The sequence below is a fragment of the Diuraphis noxia genome, unplaced genomic scaffold (genome assembly GCF_037042655.1).
Source record: "Diuraphis noxia isolate RWA-SAM2 unplaced genomic scaffold, SU_Dnox_SAM2 contig0003, whole genome shotgun sequence".
Taxonomy (NCBI): Eukaryota; Metazoa; Arthropoda; class Insecta; order Hemiptera; family Aphididae; genus Diuraphis; species Diuraphis noxia.
In genome coordinates this window covers 34,838,703-34,857,179 of record NW_028301713.1, presented here as the reverse complement: position 1 = coordinate 34,857,179, position 18,477 = coordinate 34,838,703, and the positions used below count along the sequence as shown (strand labels likewise).

General features: G+C 26.5%; 3 protein-coding genes across 3 annotated transcripts; all 3 read left to right on the top strand.

The window, feature by feature from the left end:
* Positions 1-3,216: 3,216 nt before the first annotated feature.
* LOC107167255 (NIF3-like protein 1) lies at positions 3,217-13,318 on the top strand. The gene is made up of 7 exons (XM_089221916.1): positions 3,217-3,359; positions 8,473-8,789; positions 10,019-10,127; positions 10,241-10,397; positions 10,478-10,601; positions 11,101-11,239; positions 13,005-13,318. Exons 1-7 carry the CDS (start codon positions 3,296-3,298, stop codon positions 13,268-13,270), a joined length of 1,176 nt encoding a protein of 391 aa, XP_089078042.1. The 5' UTR covers positions 3,217-3,295; the 3' UTR covers positions 13,271-13,318.
* On the top strand, positions 3,222-6,966 carry Ciao1 (cytosolic iron-sulfur assembly component 1). Its single transcript, XM_015516222.2, has 3 exons — positions 3,222-3,359; positions 5,719-6,417; positions 6,488-6,966. The coding sequence occupies exons 2-3, from the start codon at positions 5,736-5,738 to the stop codon at positions 6,817-6,819; spliced, it is 1,014 nt and encodes a 337-aa protein (XP_015371708.1). The 5' UTR covers positions 3,222-3,359; positions 5,719-5,735; the 3' UTR covers positions 6,820-6,966.
* Positions 13,319-13,463: 145 nt separating the features above from the next.
* LOC149057264 (uncharacterized) lies at positions 13,464-18,187 on the top strand. Its single transcript, XM_089221917.1, has 3 exons — positions 13,464-14,973; positions 15,157-15,239; positions 16,445-18,187. Exon 3 carries the CDS (start codon positions 16,522-16,524, stop codon positions 16,864-16,866), a length of 345 nt encoding a protein of 114 aa, XP_089078043.1. The 5' UTR covers positions 13,464-14,973; positions 15,157-15,239; positions 16,445-16,521; the 3' UTR covers positions 16,867-18,187.
* Positions 18,188-18,477: the final 290 nt, after the last annotated feature.

The following is an 18,477-nucleotide window of genomic DNA, read 5'->3' as shown; positions in this document are numbered from 1 at the left end:
ATTTAAAAGAATTAAATAATCCACACTTAAATAATTTGGTATGAGATATCTATCAATCGTTTTTAAATTTATTAACATTATATTTTGGAAAATAATAAGTATGTTTGTGCCTACATTAAATTAACCAACTTAAAGTAATATATTTTATACAAAGTTTGTTTTATTTTGTTTGATCATTCTTCAGAATTGTATGACTATTTTACATTTTATTGCAAATCATTTGTTCTCAAATAATATAATTTTAATAGATATTAATGTAATTGATATTTTCAAAGACTGGGTTTTAAAACAGATTATTACTTTGTTTTGTTTCAATAATTTGGTGCCATTCTATAAATTAAATAAATTAAAAAAGTTATAACAAAAAAGCAATATGAAATTAATAAATACATTTGTACAAATGTTAAAAAGTACAGGGTAATATTCAGCTTCAACCAAAACATAGTGCCTTTTTTTAATACAAAATGTACAATTTAAGCTTACTTGTGATTTCATACCAATGATGTTTTCTCATATAGATTAAGAATTTTTGGAGTCAGGGTTAAATATGCATTATTTGTATACTTATGGTAGATAGTTACTCAATTTTTATATTTTACATCACTTAACATTATTAAAGTCTGTTATTCAGAATTAATGTAATTAATTTGTAGAGGTAACTTAAAAATATTTAAAATTAATATAATAAAATATTGTTCAAGTTTATAATTGAATTTGTTTATATGAATACACTATATAGGTACTTCATAATGCATTTAACAGCACAAATATTATTTAATATTTTTGTATAATTTAATATATATTTATTATCTAATTAAATGTGATTGTAATTGGTGTTAAATACAATTACAAAACCAGTGAATTATTAAGTATAAATATTAATTAATTTGTGGTTTCTGTTCTATTGTGTGATACATTTTTATTTTTATTGTCTATTGATTAATGTTAATTTTTTCAAATTGTTTTTATTTAATGGAAAATTAAAAACTTAGGCTTTAAACTTAAGTACACATTTATTTTATCAATGTAGTGTGTCTTATAATTTTTAATTTTTATATAAATGACAATGCTATTCAATAACTCATTTATTATTTATAAAAAAATGTAATATCCTGTTAAAATATTTTTAATCATTGTATGTAGCCAAATTTCTTCAAATATAAAATAATTGCCATTATTATTAAAAATATAAGTTACATAATTAAATTATTGTTGTGTATTAGCAAAAATAATTGAACCAAGTGCCTTTTTTGCTGTTGTATTAATATATAAAGCTCAAAAAACATCCAAACTATGTAATTGCTGTATAATTGTTGTTATTAAATGGTGTACTTCTCACAACTCTGCTCAATGATATTAAATTGATGTTAAATTGTAACATTATTAAATAGTATTCTACCCATAATTATCCTAAAAAATTTTGTTGAGTAAATGTATTGTATTTATATATATATATATATAAATCTATTGTCACTTTATGTTTTTGACTAAGTTTTAATCTATTCTTGTTACTAATACCTAAATCTTAATCGTTTTCTAAAGTGAATTATTATTATATTGCTATTATTGCCTTTTTTTCAATGTTAGACTTAACTTATACCAAAGTCTTTTATTTTTATCATTTTATTATGTTGAAACAATATTTAAACATGTTACTTATGTTCTTAATAATTTTTTTTCATTGTTTAATTAAAATAATTTACCAGTTATAAACATTTTCTAAACTCCACTTTAAACCAAACAATTTTTTATTATATTGTAGATTGTTCCTAGTAATTTCAATTTGTAATTTTATTATCAATTTTGTACTTTACTTCCATTTACATTGTGTTTTGTTAATAGAAATATGTTATGTCTACAATATTATTAAATATTATTAAGTGGGTATTTTTTTGTTTAATATCAAAATATTAATGTTAGACATTTTTTTGAGACTAAATATGTTAGTTTTTTTTTTGCGTGTTAATACATTTTTGTTAAAAACTGAAACTTATTGTCTTCCTCTAGCAAATGACTTATATTAAATATAATTTTATTACGATAAATGATTAATGTTTTAATGTTTGACTGTTAAATATAATACATTATATTGTTAGAAATATTGATACTGTGTTTAATAAATTTGTAATCTACACACTACACAGGTACATAAAATGATTTAATTTTTAAATATACATTGTGTACTCATGTTTAAAAATCATTTTTCTTTTTTTCATATATTTCAAATTTATTTTGAACTTTGTATGTTTAATAATTAATAATTATTAATTGTTACTAAATACATAATGATAGTAAAACTATAACACTAGTACTAGTAGAACTTTAGTTTAATGATATCTATTATCTAATGTTTAATTATTACAATTTTAATTTTATTTTGCAATTATTTAGGCTGTCTTTTTAGTTTTAATTCTTTTTTTTTATAAGCTACTAGTATAAACTATTACAACTTTACATTTACAATGAAATAAAATACAAGATATAATTACTGATACATCAATTTTTAACTATATAATAAAGGCATCCACTAAAACAAAGATTACTGTTTTAAATTTTAATATGAAGAGTATTTTTTAATGTGAAAATTATAATACTGTTTAATTTTGCATATATGTGAATCATGTGGCTAATTCAATAAAAATTTTAAATATGATTGGTGATTTATTGAGAATGAGCCCATTATTAGCTCAGATAATTTGCTAGGAGTCTAAGATTACTTTCAGCTAGCAATTTATTGTTTAATATATATTTGAGCATTTCCTTATTAAAAGTGGAAAAATTAGATTATCCCAGTGCTCAGAAGTCAAGTAAAATAATAACATGAATCCTAATAATAGTAATCTTATATTCATTTTGTAATAATTATAATATCTCTAAGAAAAATGAATCTTAATAGCGTTATAGTTAGAAAACCTATAGAATATCGATGGTAGTATGGTATGTTAATAAATAATGAAATTGTAGTGCAGAATTGAAGATTTAATTATAGATGCTTATATTATGCTATCCAACACTTATAGCAACATATATATTAAATTAAAAGATTAAATTTAATATTGATAGTATATAATCATTAAAATATAATGTGATAACATTAATTTGTTTAATGATAACAATTTAGTATCTCAAATTTCAATCACTGGCATGCATATGCATTCTTTAATGGAAGCGGTAAATCACATTATATTCTTATAATTTAAGTGATTTAACATTTTGACACTCCTTACTGCTAATTTTAAATTAACCTCATAACGAATTTGTCATATTTCAAGTTTTGCCTTTTACTACATTATTTATGATCTCAAAATCTTATCTCCGTTGCCTTTTCAGTATACACAGAAGCTTCAATTTTCTTAAAGGTAAGTTATAATTATAATTTTTTATTGTTGAACTAATTGTTCATTTGTATTTTCTAAATGATAGAAACTAATTTTTGATTTCTTTAACGATGTACTATTTATTAAAATATTTGTGATAACTCATAAGTGCAATTAATATAGAGGGTGCTACCGTCATAAAGTACCGTTAAAATGTATTATCTACCTACCATATTATATTATTATAACAACAAAAATGTAGTTGAAAACCCAAATTTTTATTTTGTTTTATTATTTGATGTGTATTTGAGCCATATTATACCTAAACTAAGTTGATGTTGGACTATTTATTTAGCTATACCTAGAGCTCAAAACTTTCAAATAATAAATCATTTAAAATATTAAAACAAATTTTTTTCTAATATTAATCGTTGCTTAGGTACTTTCAGCTTAGACAATAACAAAATTATTGACATAAAAAGTTTTGTTATTTTGGAAAAATGGCTTTGTCATTAAAATACATAGATACTTTGGTTTATAACATAACAAAAGAAAGACATTTAAAAAAAAATACTAATATGCATATAAATTTATTACAAAAAATTAAGAAACAGTACCAACACTTTTTTCTCATATATATATATATTCTAAATTTTTTTATTAAACTCGTCATTGTTTTGAACAAATTTATTTTTTGATCTGCTATAAATTTAAAGCATAAAGAAAAATATGGAACTTCCAAGCATTAGTTATAAGCTATTATTTATATAACAATAGTAAGGACTCTCCAATGCACCACCGTACGTCTCAACCCTAACATTACATAACGATTTTCACATGAAAACCATCAATGAAGAAGCTCAATTCTTTTACTTGCACTTCCGCATACGACCTCTATCCCACCAAAATCCTCTTATTAAAAACCTCTCCTCTCTAAATCTCCCAGGAAATCCAAGGCGCAGGCCAATTTAGGAAATGGTTTCGTGACCTCCTACAATTACCAAGTTAAAATAACAATATATATATACACACAATTCCAACCATCAATAATTAAAAAATATATATAATATATATAAATAAATAATAATTCATGCTAAATGTTGCCAGTGAGCTGAGGCGGTTTGAGTATACTGTTTTTGGTGCACTGCACCACCATTGTTAGGGGAGTGGGTAGTCTTGGTTGAGCATGTGCTGACCGCAATGTTTAATTTTAATGTTCAATAAATGAAAAAAGTAATAAAATACCTAATCAATGACATATGATAAATGATAATCATGGCTGAAGCTGTTGAAAGCATCGAGTTACGAATATAAGGGCCTTATAATTGTAAACTATAAACTTATTAAAAAATATTTATTTGTAATTTCTATTATGATGGTGGGGGGGACCGCCTCTGCCAGTGAGCGGCTTCTTAATCGATCTATCACGTCCTGTCTTCACTTAGCACATAAGCTTATTATACATACTTGTATAGATTGTTTATTTCTAATAAAAAAAAAAAATTAAAAAAAATATACATACAATACAACTAAATATATGCATTTATTTTTACGATATAAGAAAATATAAAGTATGGTGTAGCAAAAATGAAAATAACAATTTAACTAATTGTTTTTAGGATTATAGTAGGTGTATGTAATAACATTGAGTATATACATGCTTGAATAATGTTTAAGTGCTGGTATAATAATTTATACAATAGGTATTGAATATACATTAATACATTATTAAGGATTTTTAATTAATATCAAGTAAGCCCAACAGTCAACAATACTTGGACATGAATCTTTAATAAATGTGAGGTCAAATCAAGTCAATTTCTTATTTGCCTGTGAAAAACCCTTGCATTTTTTTTTTTTTTTTTTTTGGGGGGGGGGGGGGGGGTGTCAATAGGTCATTATTGAAGCTTCGTGTTAGGTGTATCACTGGATTTAAAGTGAAAAATAAAATTATTAAGCAATTAAATTACATTAATAATTTTCACTGAAAAATTGAATTTTTTTTTTTATTGATCTCGAAATTTACAAAAATAAATTTCCGCTTTGACAACACGGGCCACTAGTGTTACATTTTTAATAAAATACAATTATATAATTTAAATAGTTTAAAAAATTATTATTTTATGTTGTGTGATAATCAGCCATAAGCCATAATCATATAATTATATTATAATTCATATAAAAGTGTATCGAGTTTTATTATTTAATGTAAAAGTGTCCAAAGTTTTATATCTTTATTTTATCCGATATCTAAATGTACCTAAGTGAATTTAATGTGGATATAAAACAAAACAATAAGTATATATTAATTTATTAGGCTTAAGTTTTTATTATTATTTTAAATTTTTTATAGGCAGTCATATTATTTATTAAATATTTTTATTTTTATTTTTATTTACAGAATAATAATTTTCTAAAATGACTGGAAAATTAAAAACTATTTGTTCATTAAAAGGGCATTCTGGAATTGTATGGAATACATCATGGCATCCAAAAGGACAGATGTTGGCTTCTTGTGGTGAAGATAAAACCATCAGATTGTGGAATTATAAAGATGGTGATAAAAGCACATTAAAGTGTTTGTTAGCTGATGGTCATCAGCGTACTGTCAGAGCAATTGCATGGTCATATTGTGGTCAAAGTTTAGCATCAGCTAGTTTTGATGCTACTATAGCTATTTGGGATAACAAATCTGGACAGTTCGAATGTAATGCTACTCTGGAAGGTCATGAAAATGAAGTTAAAAGTGTAGCATGGTCTAGATCAGGTTCAATGTTGGCGACATGCAGTCGTGATAAATCTGTATGGGTTTGGGAAGTATGGGAGGATAACGAATACGAATGTGCTGCCGTCTTAAATGCACATTCACAGGATGTCAAGAAAGTAGTATGGCATCCCCACGAAGATATATTGGCATCTGCTAGTTATGACAACAGCGTCAAGTTGTACATGGAAGATGCAGACAAGGAATGGACTTGTGTGGGAACTTTGAGCTCACACACATCAACTGTCTGGAGTTTAGCGTTTGACAAGACTGGTGATCGACTTGTGACTAGCAGTGACGATCGGACTCTAAAAATATGGCAAAAATATCTACCAGGTATAAATAGTTATTATTTTTTTTAAAATTATTTTTAACATGTTAAAACTATTTCATAATTTTATTACAGGTAACCCTGAGGGAATTTCTGTTAAAGATGGAAATTTTGTGTACAAATGTGTATGCACAATCAGTGGATTTCACACAAGACCAATTTATGATGTTACTTGGTGCCATTTAACAGATCTAATTGCCACGGCATGTGGTGACAATTCCATAAGAATATTTAAAGAAGAAGATTTATCTGACCGTAATCAACCATCTTTTTCATGTGTTTCACATGTGAGTGAAGCTCATTCACAAGATATCAATTCTGTTCAGTGGAATCCTGTAGTTAAAGGAGTTTTAGCATCTTGCAGCGATGATGGATTGGTAAAAATTTGGAAAATGGAATCAACATAAAACTATCTCAAAAACATTTAAATTTGTGTAATACCATAATCTATGTATTGATATTATATCATTGTATTGTATAGAAATTATAATATTATTTCAAAATATATTTTTAATGAGATGATTATTTAGTAATTAAAGCAAAACATCTGTAAACATGCATTATAATCAATGTTTATTAATCATTATTATGTGATAAAGTTTGTCAAGAAGAAACCCCTATAGTTGTATTTTATATTCAATTAAAAAGTAATTTGAAAATGAAAATAATTTAATATAAATTATAATCGTTCATAAATAATTTACAGAATAAAAACATTCCTATAACTTTTTATTTTTAAGGCTTCTAACATTATGCTTGTCTATTAACCAAGTGTGTAATTCTAGTCAGTGTTAGATTAATAATAATATAATATACCCATTAGTGTGTATCTACTTTATGGATTAAAAATGTGGAGTTCATCACAATGAGCTTAGGTTAACATAAAATGTGTGTGGTAGGTATATAATATATTTTGATATTCAAATTTGGGCCATTAATTAAGAAAATACAGATGTTTGAATTAAAATAGCTGTTCTGTATGTAATAAAACTTAACTAAAAGAATATTCTATAACATAAATTATACTTTCTTATTCGGCATTAAAATATTTAATGGATTTTTCGATTTTGTTAAAAAATATTGAAAATGCTTGCAATTATTTAACTTGTTTATAGTCTCGTTTTGACTATTTAACGGTATATTATAACATACAATATAAAAATCTGATTTTAAATATTGGCTTTTTTTAATTTCAAATGGTTATGAATCCATTAAAATGTTGAACCGGATTTGCTTTACATATATTGTTTTACGATATAGGAATTTATTTTTTATTTGTACTTGTACCATATTGCAATTAGCCTATTCACATACTCCTACTGAAAGTCGTTATTGACTTATAAATTAATGGTGTGTTTAAAATTTACATATTATAAAAATTATTATTAGGTAATAATAAAATAAAAACGTTGTTTTTTGGCAAAAATGTAATCAAAATACCGTAAATACAAAATTGTAATACTTATGTAATAATAATAATAATAATAAATAATATAATACCGTCATAAATATAATTATATCGAAAAATATACTTAGGTAGCACTATAAGCTGACAAACCATTTTCGCTCTGAAACGTTTTTAGCATGCAATAAACTTTATCCTTGAATTCAAAATTAACACATAATTACCTACAGCGATTTAGTGATTTTTACTTGACTATGACCATGTACACTCGACATCTGTAGTATATCGAAGTGGTTAGATATATAGGTACTTCCCCTTTTTTTGGATTCTGCGGATGAGCGGAGCGTCGAGCAATGTTTTTTTTTTGTAATTAAATCGCAGCATTCTATGGTGAGCGCCCGCAAAAACAAAACTCAGGTGGAAGGGAGTAAAAAATCTCCTTGATATATCACGTGTTATAACACAGCACATGTATTTTTATAATAAAACGATTTATAATGATAAAAATAGCAGGAGGGCATGCGGCCACCCTCAGCACTTCGTGTGCAGTGTGCGCGCGCCCTTGATTGCAGTACATACTCTCATGGGTCAAGGTCGACGATAAAGGATCAAAGCGCCCAAATAACATTTTTTTTAAATAATACATTTTTTACAGCAACCGCGACCCGCACCGTAAGTCACCCGTGGACTGTAAAACGTTATTGCGTGACCGGCCAACGAAACATGGCGACACTGTCGGAAGTCGTCTCGACGTTGAAGAAGTTGGCGCCGTTGACCCTTGCAGAGTCTTGGGACAATGTTGGTCTGTTGGTAGAACCGGACGTCCAGAAACCTGTAAGCCGCATTTTCCTCACCAACGATCTAACCGAGGACGTGCTGGAGGAAGCCGTGGGCGTTGGCGCCGATCTCATCGTTTCCTACCATCCGCCGGTGTTCACTCCATTCAAAAGAATTACCTCGGACTCCTGGAAGGTACCTATATAAACATTGATATGTGTTTTAATTGTCCCGTCCTTTACGAACACAAAATTAGAAAAAAACGTACATTTTTAGAAATTCGATGGCATAAAAATAATAGGTACATAATATTACGAATTATATATTCCATCGTGGAGAATACGGTGGTTTACTTCAATAAGTGGCCATCTGCTACTCCCAGTCGAGTTGTAAAATCGTAACGAGCTTGTGCTGATTCAATGCCCCGCATACCATTTCAATGAAAAGTTATTCATCTTATTGTTACAGTATTGAATATTTAAATTTTTTTCTTTTAAACGTTTTGTTTTCTTTATTTTACTTTTTAATATATCTAATGAACCCGCCTACGTGGATAGTCGTCCAAACACGTCTACATCGCTTGTAAATTACGTAGCGGATAGATACCATAGGGACAGTTATTTATGTACATTTCAAGTAGTGATTTGCGTCTCACACCCTTATACTTCGATAATCATTCTATTAATTTATTATAATCTTCAAATATCGATTCAAAATAAATACATTATGTACCACGGGTATAACTTTTAAGTTATTATAATACGTTCATTAAATCGAAGTTTAATGCTAAAATTTTTAAAACAATAAAATTTCATAAACCAGCCAATTTCAACTTAAACGAGTCAAACTTAAATTTAAGTTTAATATCAATTTGTCAATTTGATTAATTAAAAATAACTTTATTCATAATAGGTACATTATTAAAAATCATCGTTTCTCATAAAAATCAATTCAGAATATTAATAAAATATTTTATAAATCATAACTTTATGTTTTATCCTACCTACTCTTATCCAAATTTTTAAAATATTGAATAATTAAATACCTACTTGGAAATAGGATTAAATTTTTATATTATATTGAATAGAGTGTCATTGATGTAACAAAATTGCATTGCAATATTGCCAATATTGGTATATTAATTTTGCTCTATAACAAAACGAATATACTGGAAGAAAAATTCAAAACTATTTTGAAAATCTCAAAACATAAATCGCACAACATTTTTATTGTTTTAAATTTATTCCGTTATAATGAGATAAATAAAATTATTTTTTATTCAACTGTGGAAAACTCCGAATCTAATGATATCATTTTGCCATTAAAATATCTAGAGTGTTATTTCACAACTTTTGAGATTGAACATTTATTATTATATAAATACTGTACTGCCGTATATTTTATGTTTTCGTATTCATTTATAGAGTCGTATCGTAAGTCGTTGTCTAAGCAGAGGAATCGCTATATATTCGCCTCATACTTCGTGGGACGCCGTAGAAAATGGCTTAACCGATTGGTTGATTAGTTGTTTTGGTAAGGATATATTTTACATTAAATATTATTATTTTTTTTTTTTGTTCAGTAAGATGTTCGAATTTCATCGAATTGATATTATAACAAATTTATCTATAATTTATATATTATAGACGGTACGGTGTCTACAATACAACCGCTAAACATAAATCCAGAATTTAGCCATGTCGTTACTTTATCTGGGTCATTGAGCGATAATACTCCGTTGGGTGGAAAAGAAATCAGAACCATCATAGAATCGTCAGAATTTCAATCCGACAAACACTTCAAGTGAATTATAGCTATTCAATTTTTAGTGTTACAATGCTCGTATCTTATTGATTAATATTTTTCTGTACATTTTTTTACAGAGTTGTAAACTGCAATGATTCTCAACTTCAACTATTATGCAATTCAAGTTCTTTAGTGACGCTGAATAAAGTTTCCAAGTTTCCAAAATACAACCTTTTTTTTTACGCCAACAAAAATGAATCGGTTAGTATTCTATTATATATAAGGGTTGCAATGCATCTATTACCTGGTTATTTATGTCAACACTAAACACTAAAAAAAATAAAAATATATATAAATTTATATTTAGTACCTATATACAAAAAACCACTAGATTTTTCTGATGAATTATACATTTACGTTCAGTAAAACGTATAAGTATAAATGTAGTATTACAAATTTAAATAAGCATCTACATAATTCTTATACATAGTTATGTAACATAACTATAGACAAGGCTTATTTTTATACATTTTAAAAATATATACGCGTTTGTCATAAAATACTGTATATTTAAAGAATCGACTTAAATATGTACTTAAAAATAAAATTGTTGTTTGTATAATAATTCTTTACTTGGCACGTTGAGCATAATATACTTTAGCATATGATTCTTCTGTATACTGCAATCAATCAAAATAAAAAATGTCTAAATATAGCAATACCAATTCATTATTTTTTTGACGAAAATTAATATTTTCAGTTGCCGTTGTATTCTACCGGCTCCGGTCGTTGTTGTCAATTTAGAAACAGACTGACGATCAATGATGCTATTGAAAAGATCAAATGTCATTTGGGCGTTGACAATTTAATGATAGCACTAGCCAGAGGATCGACATTAGGTAAATTACAATATGATTCAATGGTTTTATACATTTTCATATTTTATGAAAATACTAATATATACAAAGTAATATATAGTAACGATCATAATATACAGGATATATAAAATCACAACTATACATATAGAATTTTAATATGAGATAGGGAGGAGATTCCAGATTTTTATACAATTTCTAGGAATTTTATCCAGATAAAATTTGATAAAAATATGTACTTTCGATCATATTTATATTTTACATGTAAATAAAGTCATTGAAATAATATAATATGTTTTTACACATCTAAATTGTATTATAATATTTTTTTTACACTATTTCTATTTACTCTATTTATTTCTGATATTTAATTTCACTCATTACTGTTATATTCGACCCTGGATGTATGTAGTGTATACTTGAAAGAGGTTGTTGATATAATTTAATTGTATTTCGTATGTTCTATTCGATTGAGTATGTTGTATTTTGAACATCCACGCATCTAAATAAATATTTGTGAACAAAAATTAATAAAAACAAATTTATTAGGTATATTTTTATAATACAATATTTCAAAGTTACCTGGAGAGTTACAGTTAACTTTAAACAACTAAAGACTTAGATACATTTTCAAATTAAAATGCATGTCGATTTTTAGCAATGTTTTTTCGTTTCATATTCGCAGGTCTTACATAGGAGTATAGGACATCACGTTAACTCTTATAGTATTAATAACTTAATACTATTTTTTCATAAATATGAATTATATTTTGGAGAAATGGTAAAATATGCATAAAAATTAAAAATGTTCCAAATATGCAACATTTAATTTTACATACCATCACATTAGGTTAAGATTCAAATTTGTGTCTTATCTAGCTACTTTTAATTTAATAAATAAAAATATGCAAATGCATACATTTCCAGGTCCTATTTATGAGTATAAATATAGCATTACAATTTAAATGGGCACCTACATAATTCTTATGCCTAACTTTTGACAAGGCTTATTTTTGTACGTTTTAAAAATATATACGTGTTTGTCATAAAATACTGTATATTCAAAAATTGTCCTAATGCCATATAATTTAAATATGTATACTTAAGAATAAAATAATTTTTTGTAGAACTATTCAATAAATGGCATGTTGAACATATACTAATCATATGATTCTTCTGTGTACAACCAATCAAAATTAGAAATGTCTAAATTACCATTTCATTATATTCGGTTATTGCTGTATATATAGTGTATACTTGAAAGAGTACTGTATAGTATATACTTCCCGGTACTGGTATGATGGTAACACAACTATGCAATATATGACCCAGAGAGGTAATTTTCCGATGTAGAAGTTAAATGGGCGTTTCTCACTTCCTCTACCTCATTCAATTATTTTTTATCGAAAAAATTGTTATACTTGAAACAACGTTGATTGGGGTTCCCTCTCATATGATAATCGACGGCATTTTCCGTAGTTGCATCTAAAATTTACGACGGACAATACGACTTATAAAGTTCATTTTATCAGCGTGAGCAAAATATTTTATATTTAACGTAAGATTTAAATAAACGATTTTGATGAATGTATAAAAATCAAAGTGAAAGTGCTTAATTAAGACGATTTGTTTAAAAAATTGTCTATAGATCAATAAGTTTTCAAAATTGATAGAATAATAACTATTTTATTCTTGTTTTTAATTGCATCTAAATCGAAGCACTAACGCATTATAATTTCACATTGTATTATATTAGAATAATATGTATAATTATTTGCGTGATTTACAGAGTCGACGATCGGTTCAGCCGCGGTGGTGGCCGGTTCAGGTGCGTCCGTATTGCGCGGTGTCGACGCCGGTTTATACTTGACCGGCGAGATGTCTCATCACGACGTGCTGGACGCAGTGCACAACAAAGTGACGGTCGTACTGGCCAACCACAGCAACACCGAGCGGAGCTATCTGAAAGTGTTCGCTGGCCGACTGTTAGCAGAGATGCCTCAGTTGAACGTACACGTTTCGAAAGTCGACAGAGATCCGTTGATATTTGTTTGAATACAATATAAACACATTATTTATATTATAATACAATCGTACATAATATTTCCGTTTGTTTTTCTATTTCGATTCTCATTTACTAATACATTGTATAGTAATATATGTTACAGTTAAAACCAGAAATCCGTCAAACCAAGATTTATCTAAAAAACAATATTAATTTTAACAACCCTTTTTTGTCAACACTGATATGACTATAGTCAAAACTAGAATAAACCAGAACCCTCAACGTTGGAGCTATTTTTATTTAAAAACTAGAAGAATTTAATGAAAATAAATAAGAACATTTATATATCGTTATAGTTTACTAGTTTTAACAAGAGACAAAAAAAGGAAATAATTACATATATAGATAAGTCATAGAAATTTATTGATTTTTGAAACAAATAACCAACCTTAATGATTTGTTTCGCTGGTCAGACTATCATGGAGATTAGAGAAACACTATTTTTTTTACGTGCTGTTTTGCATGCAAACAAAGTTCTTTCCTGAATCTGAAGTCTTATTTTTGCATATTTTCGATAAATATTATTGAACTAATATTTATATATAATCTATCAGTAGGATGATTATGTAGGTTCTAGATCACCTCCCCCTTAAATTTTACATGTAAAAGCATAGGCATCTCTGTATAGGCAATTCATAGTACATGCACCTCCCAAACTTGTGTTAATTACTCAATGTAGGCAACCCGCAATACACATTAACTCGTCACAGCCGCCCGATCAGACACGTGACCGACATATATTTTACCCCTCCCCTTTTAGTTCCCCTTATGAAATTTTTTTTCAATATCATATTCTGGTATACAATTGATTCGATCATAGGTATTGAACCTTTTTGGTGTTCGTTTCCTTCGCATCAACTCTAAGCAAAAATTTAAACATTTTAAGCCAAAATACAATTAACACACACATACTTTACTTTATCTTATACATACACACATAAATATAATGATCATGCTCTTACATATAACAATATACAAGCAGGTAGCATACATACACACGAAGCCATATAGTACACAATATTATCTGTTATCCAAAATATAGTATACAACTACCCGTTCAATTACTCACACACACACACACTGAGTCACAGTTACAAATATTTCAATCCACCCCGCCACCCTTTCTTGCGAAATACCTCATTAACCGTCTGTAACAGACCTGTAGAGACATGTCAGAGTATTGTCGGTGATTACCAGACAAAATGTAGTGCAACGAAGTCAGTCCGTGTATTACCGTCTATGTGTATTGTTGTGTTTTGTCGTCCGAGTTCTAAAGTGTTTTTAAGTGTATTCAAATATTTTACAAATATTATAAAAATTTAATTATTTATTTTTCTTAAACAAACACAGTAGTTCATTGTTATACCACTAAGTCTGTTATTGTGCTAATAAATCACTTAGATAAATTAATTTCAAACGGTAATTTAAAGTACAATATATTTTACTATACTTCATTACCTATCTATTCATTGAAGTGTAAAGTATTGTTTCGCGAGTTCAACTAGTATTCTTCAGTTTTCATTAAAAACAATCATGTTCTTGTGCAGTATATGCGATAAGACCTTTACTAGGATCTGTAGTCTACACAGACATGCCAAGTCACACGATTTATCCAATAAGATTTCTTGCAGTACATGCTCAGAAATATTCACACGAAAAGATAACCTCATCAGACATACCAAGGAAAAACATCGTAAGTATTTTTTTAATTATTTACAGATTTATTAGATAATATATTTACCTAATCAAGACTACGTATAATATCATGTTTAATTATTATATTAAAACTCATGTGATGGTAATATTTAATAGAGGTGTAAAAAAAAAAAAATAATAATTTATTCAAGTATATAATTAATAATAATGCTATTTGCAGGTTCAAATATTGCAATTCAAGAGCAACCAAGCGAGAAATTCAAGATTTTTTTAAACCAGCTGAACAAATTTACGATTATGATTGTAAATATATTATTCATAACTTTAAATATATAACTTGGGTAATTATAAATATATAAGTTAGGTACCTACTTTATGAAAAAAAAAAAAAAAGGAAACTTCATGTAGAAATATTACTTTATACTTTATCGATGAATTAAAATTAATATTTCTTTATACCAAAATATTTTAAAATTAAAATGTATTTTTTTTTTTTTTTATTCAATACAATCATAAGTATCTTAGTGAATACACATAAAAACATACAGAAACATCATCACTTCTTAGTAAAAAATAGGAAAAAATATACTAAGTTGCATAAAATCATGGAAAACATATAATAATTTAGATAAAATCCTGATAAATCCCATAATTATCATAGTTAACCCCATTAAGATCATATATATATATATATATATTTATTTAATTTATATCAAAAGATTACAAGGCCTCACTGAGAAAAACTCGTGTGGAGGCCAAATATATATTAAAAATGTTCGTAAAAATTGTTAAATAATTTTGATAAATTCGTGTAATAATTATATTAGTTGAAAATATTTCCATACGATCGTTTTCATAACGCTATTAGCTATACATACATAAATAATTTTAATTTATTATAATATATTTTTAAATATAAACAGATATTTTAATAAATATATTTGATCATATTATACAGATTATATAATAATACAATATGAATATCTTATTTTTCTATGAAAAACCATAAACACATTTAATATAATACCAAAAAAAAAAAAAAAAACATAAATAGGCAGCCTACTTATCTAAAGATCTTAATAAACTATTACGAACGCCAGCGTACCTGTCATACATTTTACTGTTACTAATGTTTCATGCTATATAAAAGATCGTTATGTATTATTATTTTAACTGAGAGCTGTATATCATATTTGTTTTTGTTTTTTTGCTTTTACATATATAATATATATACATTACATATACATGTGTAATACTAGAACTTGATACCTACCTCATTTTATATATTTTTAAAAATCGTATTTTCTATACGATAAACACATCACTAATACTTTTTTTAAATTCTTAATTTTGCTTCAGGTATTTTTACTAAAAAAAAAAAACGTTTATATTTATAACAACAGTTTATCTTTTCTATCTCATTAAAATCTTTTATAGATTTTTAAGCTGTAACACGCATTTCTTTAATGTATAGCAATACAATAGTATTTATTTTTTTTTTTTTTCAGTTCAATCTCGCAATGGTCATAAGCGCCCATATCATACGGAAAATTCGAATGAAGCAGCAAATGCTAAAAAAACACGCATGAGCATTGTCAAGACACGAGGATTCATTAAGACAGGCACATCGTTATCGAATAAAATCAATTGGTGTTACGTGAAAAATACAGATAATTTGACCAACTACAGAACATTTTTAGAATCAACAAAAAAAGACTTGATAGAACTACTCAAATCACTATCAACAAAACAACCAATTAAATATAATTTTAAATTAGAAGCAACATATGAACGCCCGAACGTAGAAAATTCAGCAGAGAATAGAGCATTTAAAACCTCGGCCAAGGAAATGTTCATGGATACAGATATTGAAGCTAAAATTAATCAAGATTTTGCCAATCATTTGTTAGAAGAAGAAATTTATTTGTAATTAATATGAGTAGGCAGCCATCACATATTTCTGGATCTAAAACAAGTATTGTCTTACATGCAGACTTTAATGAAGATGTGCCTGTTAATACCATTTGTTATATTTGTTTAGTATCTGGTTCAGAATTTTTTTATGATCTTGCAAATAATACAATTAGAGAAAATATATAGATGATAATATCAAGAAATGTAAAACAAAAACAAAAAATAATGGAATTCCTGAATTTATTGAAAAAAATAAAAAATATAGGAGATTATCAGTATGTAGAAAATGTAATACAAAAAAGAACAATATATCAAAACCACCCGAACTTATAGAAGTTTATGAGTTATTTAAATCAGCTAGAAAACATTTTGATACAAGACATTTTATACAAAGAGGTATAAATAATACTTGACAAGCTGATTTATACTGTTTTTATAGACCAAAATCAAAAAACATTGATCCCAATTATAATTTAAGAAATAAATATAATGAAATTAAAGTTAATGATAATCATAAGACATTGTATAAGGCTAATAATGGTTTTAAATATATTCTTAATGTTATCGATACATTTTCTAAATATGTTTATTCAATACCTTTGAAGACAAAGTCTGGATTGGAAGTATCTGAAGTATTTTCACAAATATTTAAATATATTGTACCAAAAAAATTACATGTTGATAAATGAAAAGAATTTTATAATAAAGATTTAAAACAATTACTAAACAAATATAACATAACAATGTATAGTACTGGTACTGATAAAAAGAGTTCTATGATCGAACGTTTTAACCGTACATTAGGTGATAAATTAAAGAAAGTACTTTAATAGGTACTTTATTTAAATAATGTATGGATCTCTGAATTGCCGAAGATTATTAAGACATAACAATACATACCATAGAACAATAAAAATGAAACCTATTGAAGTTAATAAGAATAATGAGTATGATTTACTTAATAGTGTTTATAGCTATGATATTAGTAATTCTATACCTAAATTTGAAATAAATGATAGAGTTAGATTATCATCAATAATTGATGTATATAGAAATAAATTAAAAACAAATTGGTCTAAGGAAATATTTACAATTGAAAAAGTTTTTATATCAAATGTTGCTTATTATAAAATGTATGATATAGAAGGTACATTTTATGAAGAAGAATTACTGTTATCATTATTATAACTGTATGTATAATGTTTTTTGTATTGTTTAATAGGTAAAATATAAATTTAGATTCATTTAAAAATAGTTTATATTTTTTGTAATTTTAACAGATAAGTCTAGATTTTTTGTAATTTTTAACATAAAAATATAAGGTTGGTTTTTTTTAATGTTTATGTTTTTTATGGTTTTTTTTATGATTTTTAATGTTAATTAAAAAATAAATGTGTGCTCAAGTGCCCCGTTTACTACTGCTATAAAACCGAAACTTAAACCGATCGGAACTGTAGTGTCAGTGATAGTGACAGTGATGATTATGACGGTATGACAGTATGACAGTATGACAGTTTGACAGTATGACAGTATGACAGTCAGTCCATCAACTATTAACGCGCAAACATTGACCGGATCTACTTCGTCGTCGTTGAGCAAGAATACTAATCTAGATGTAATTTAAAAA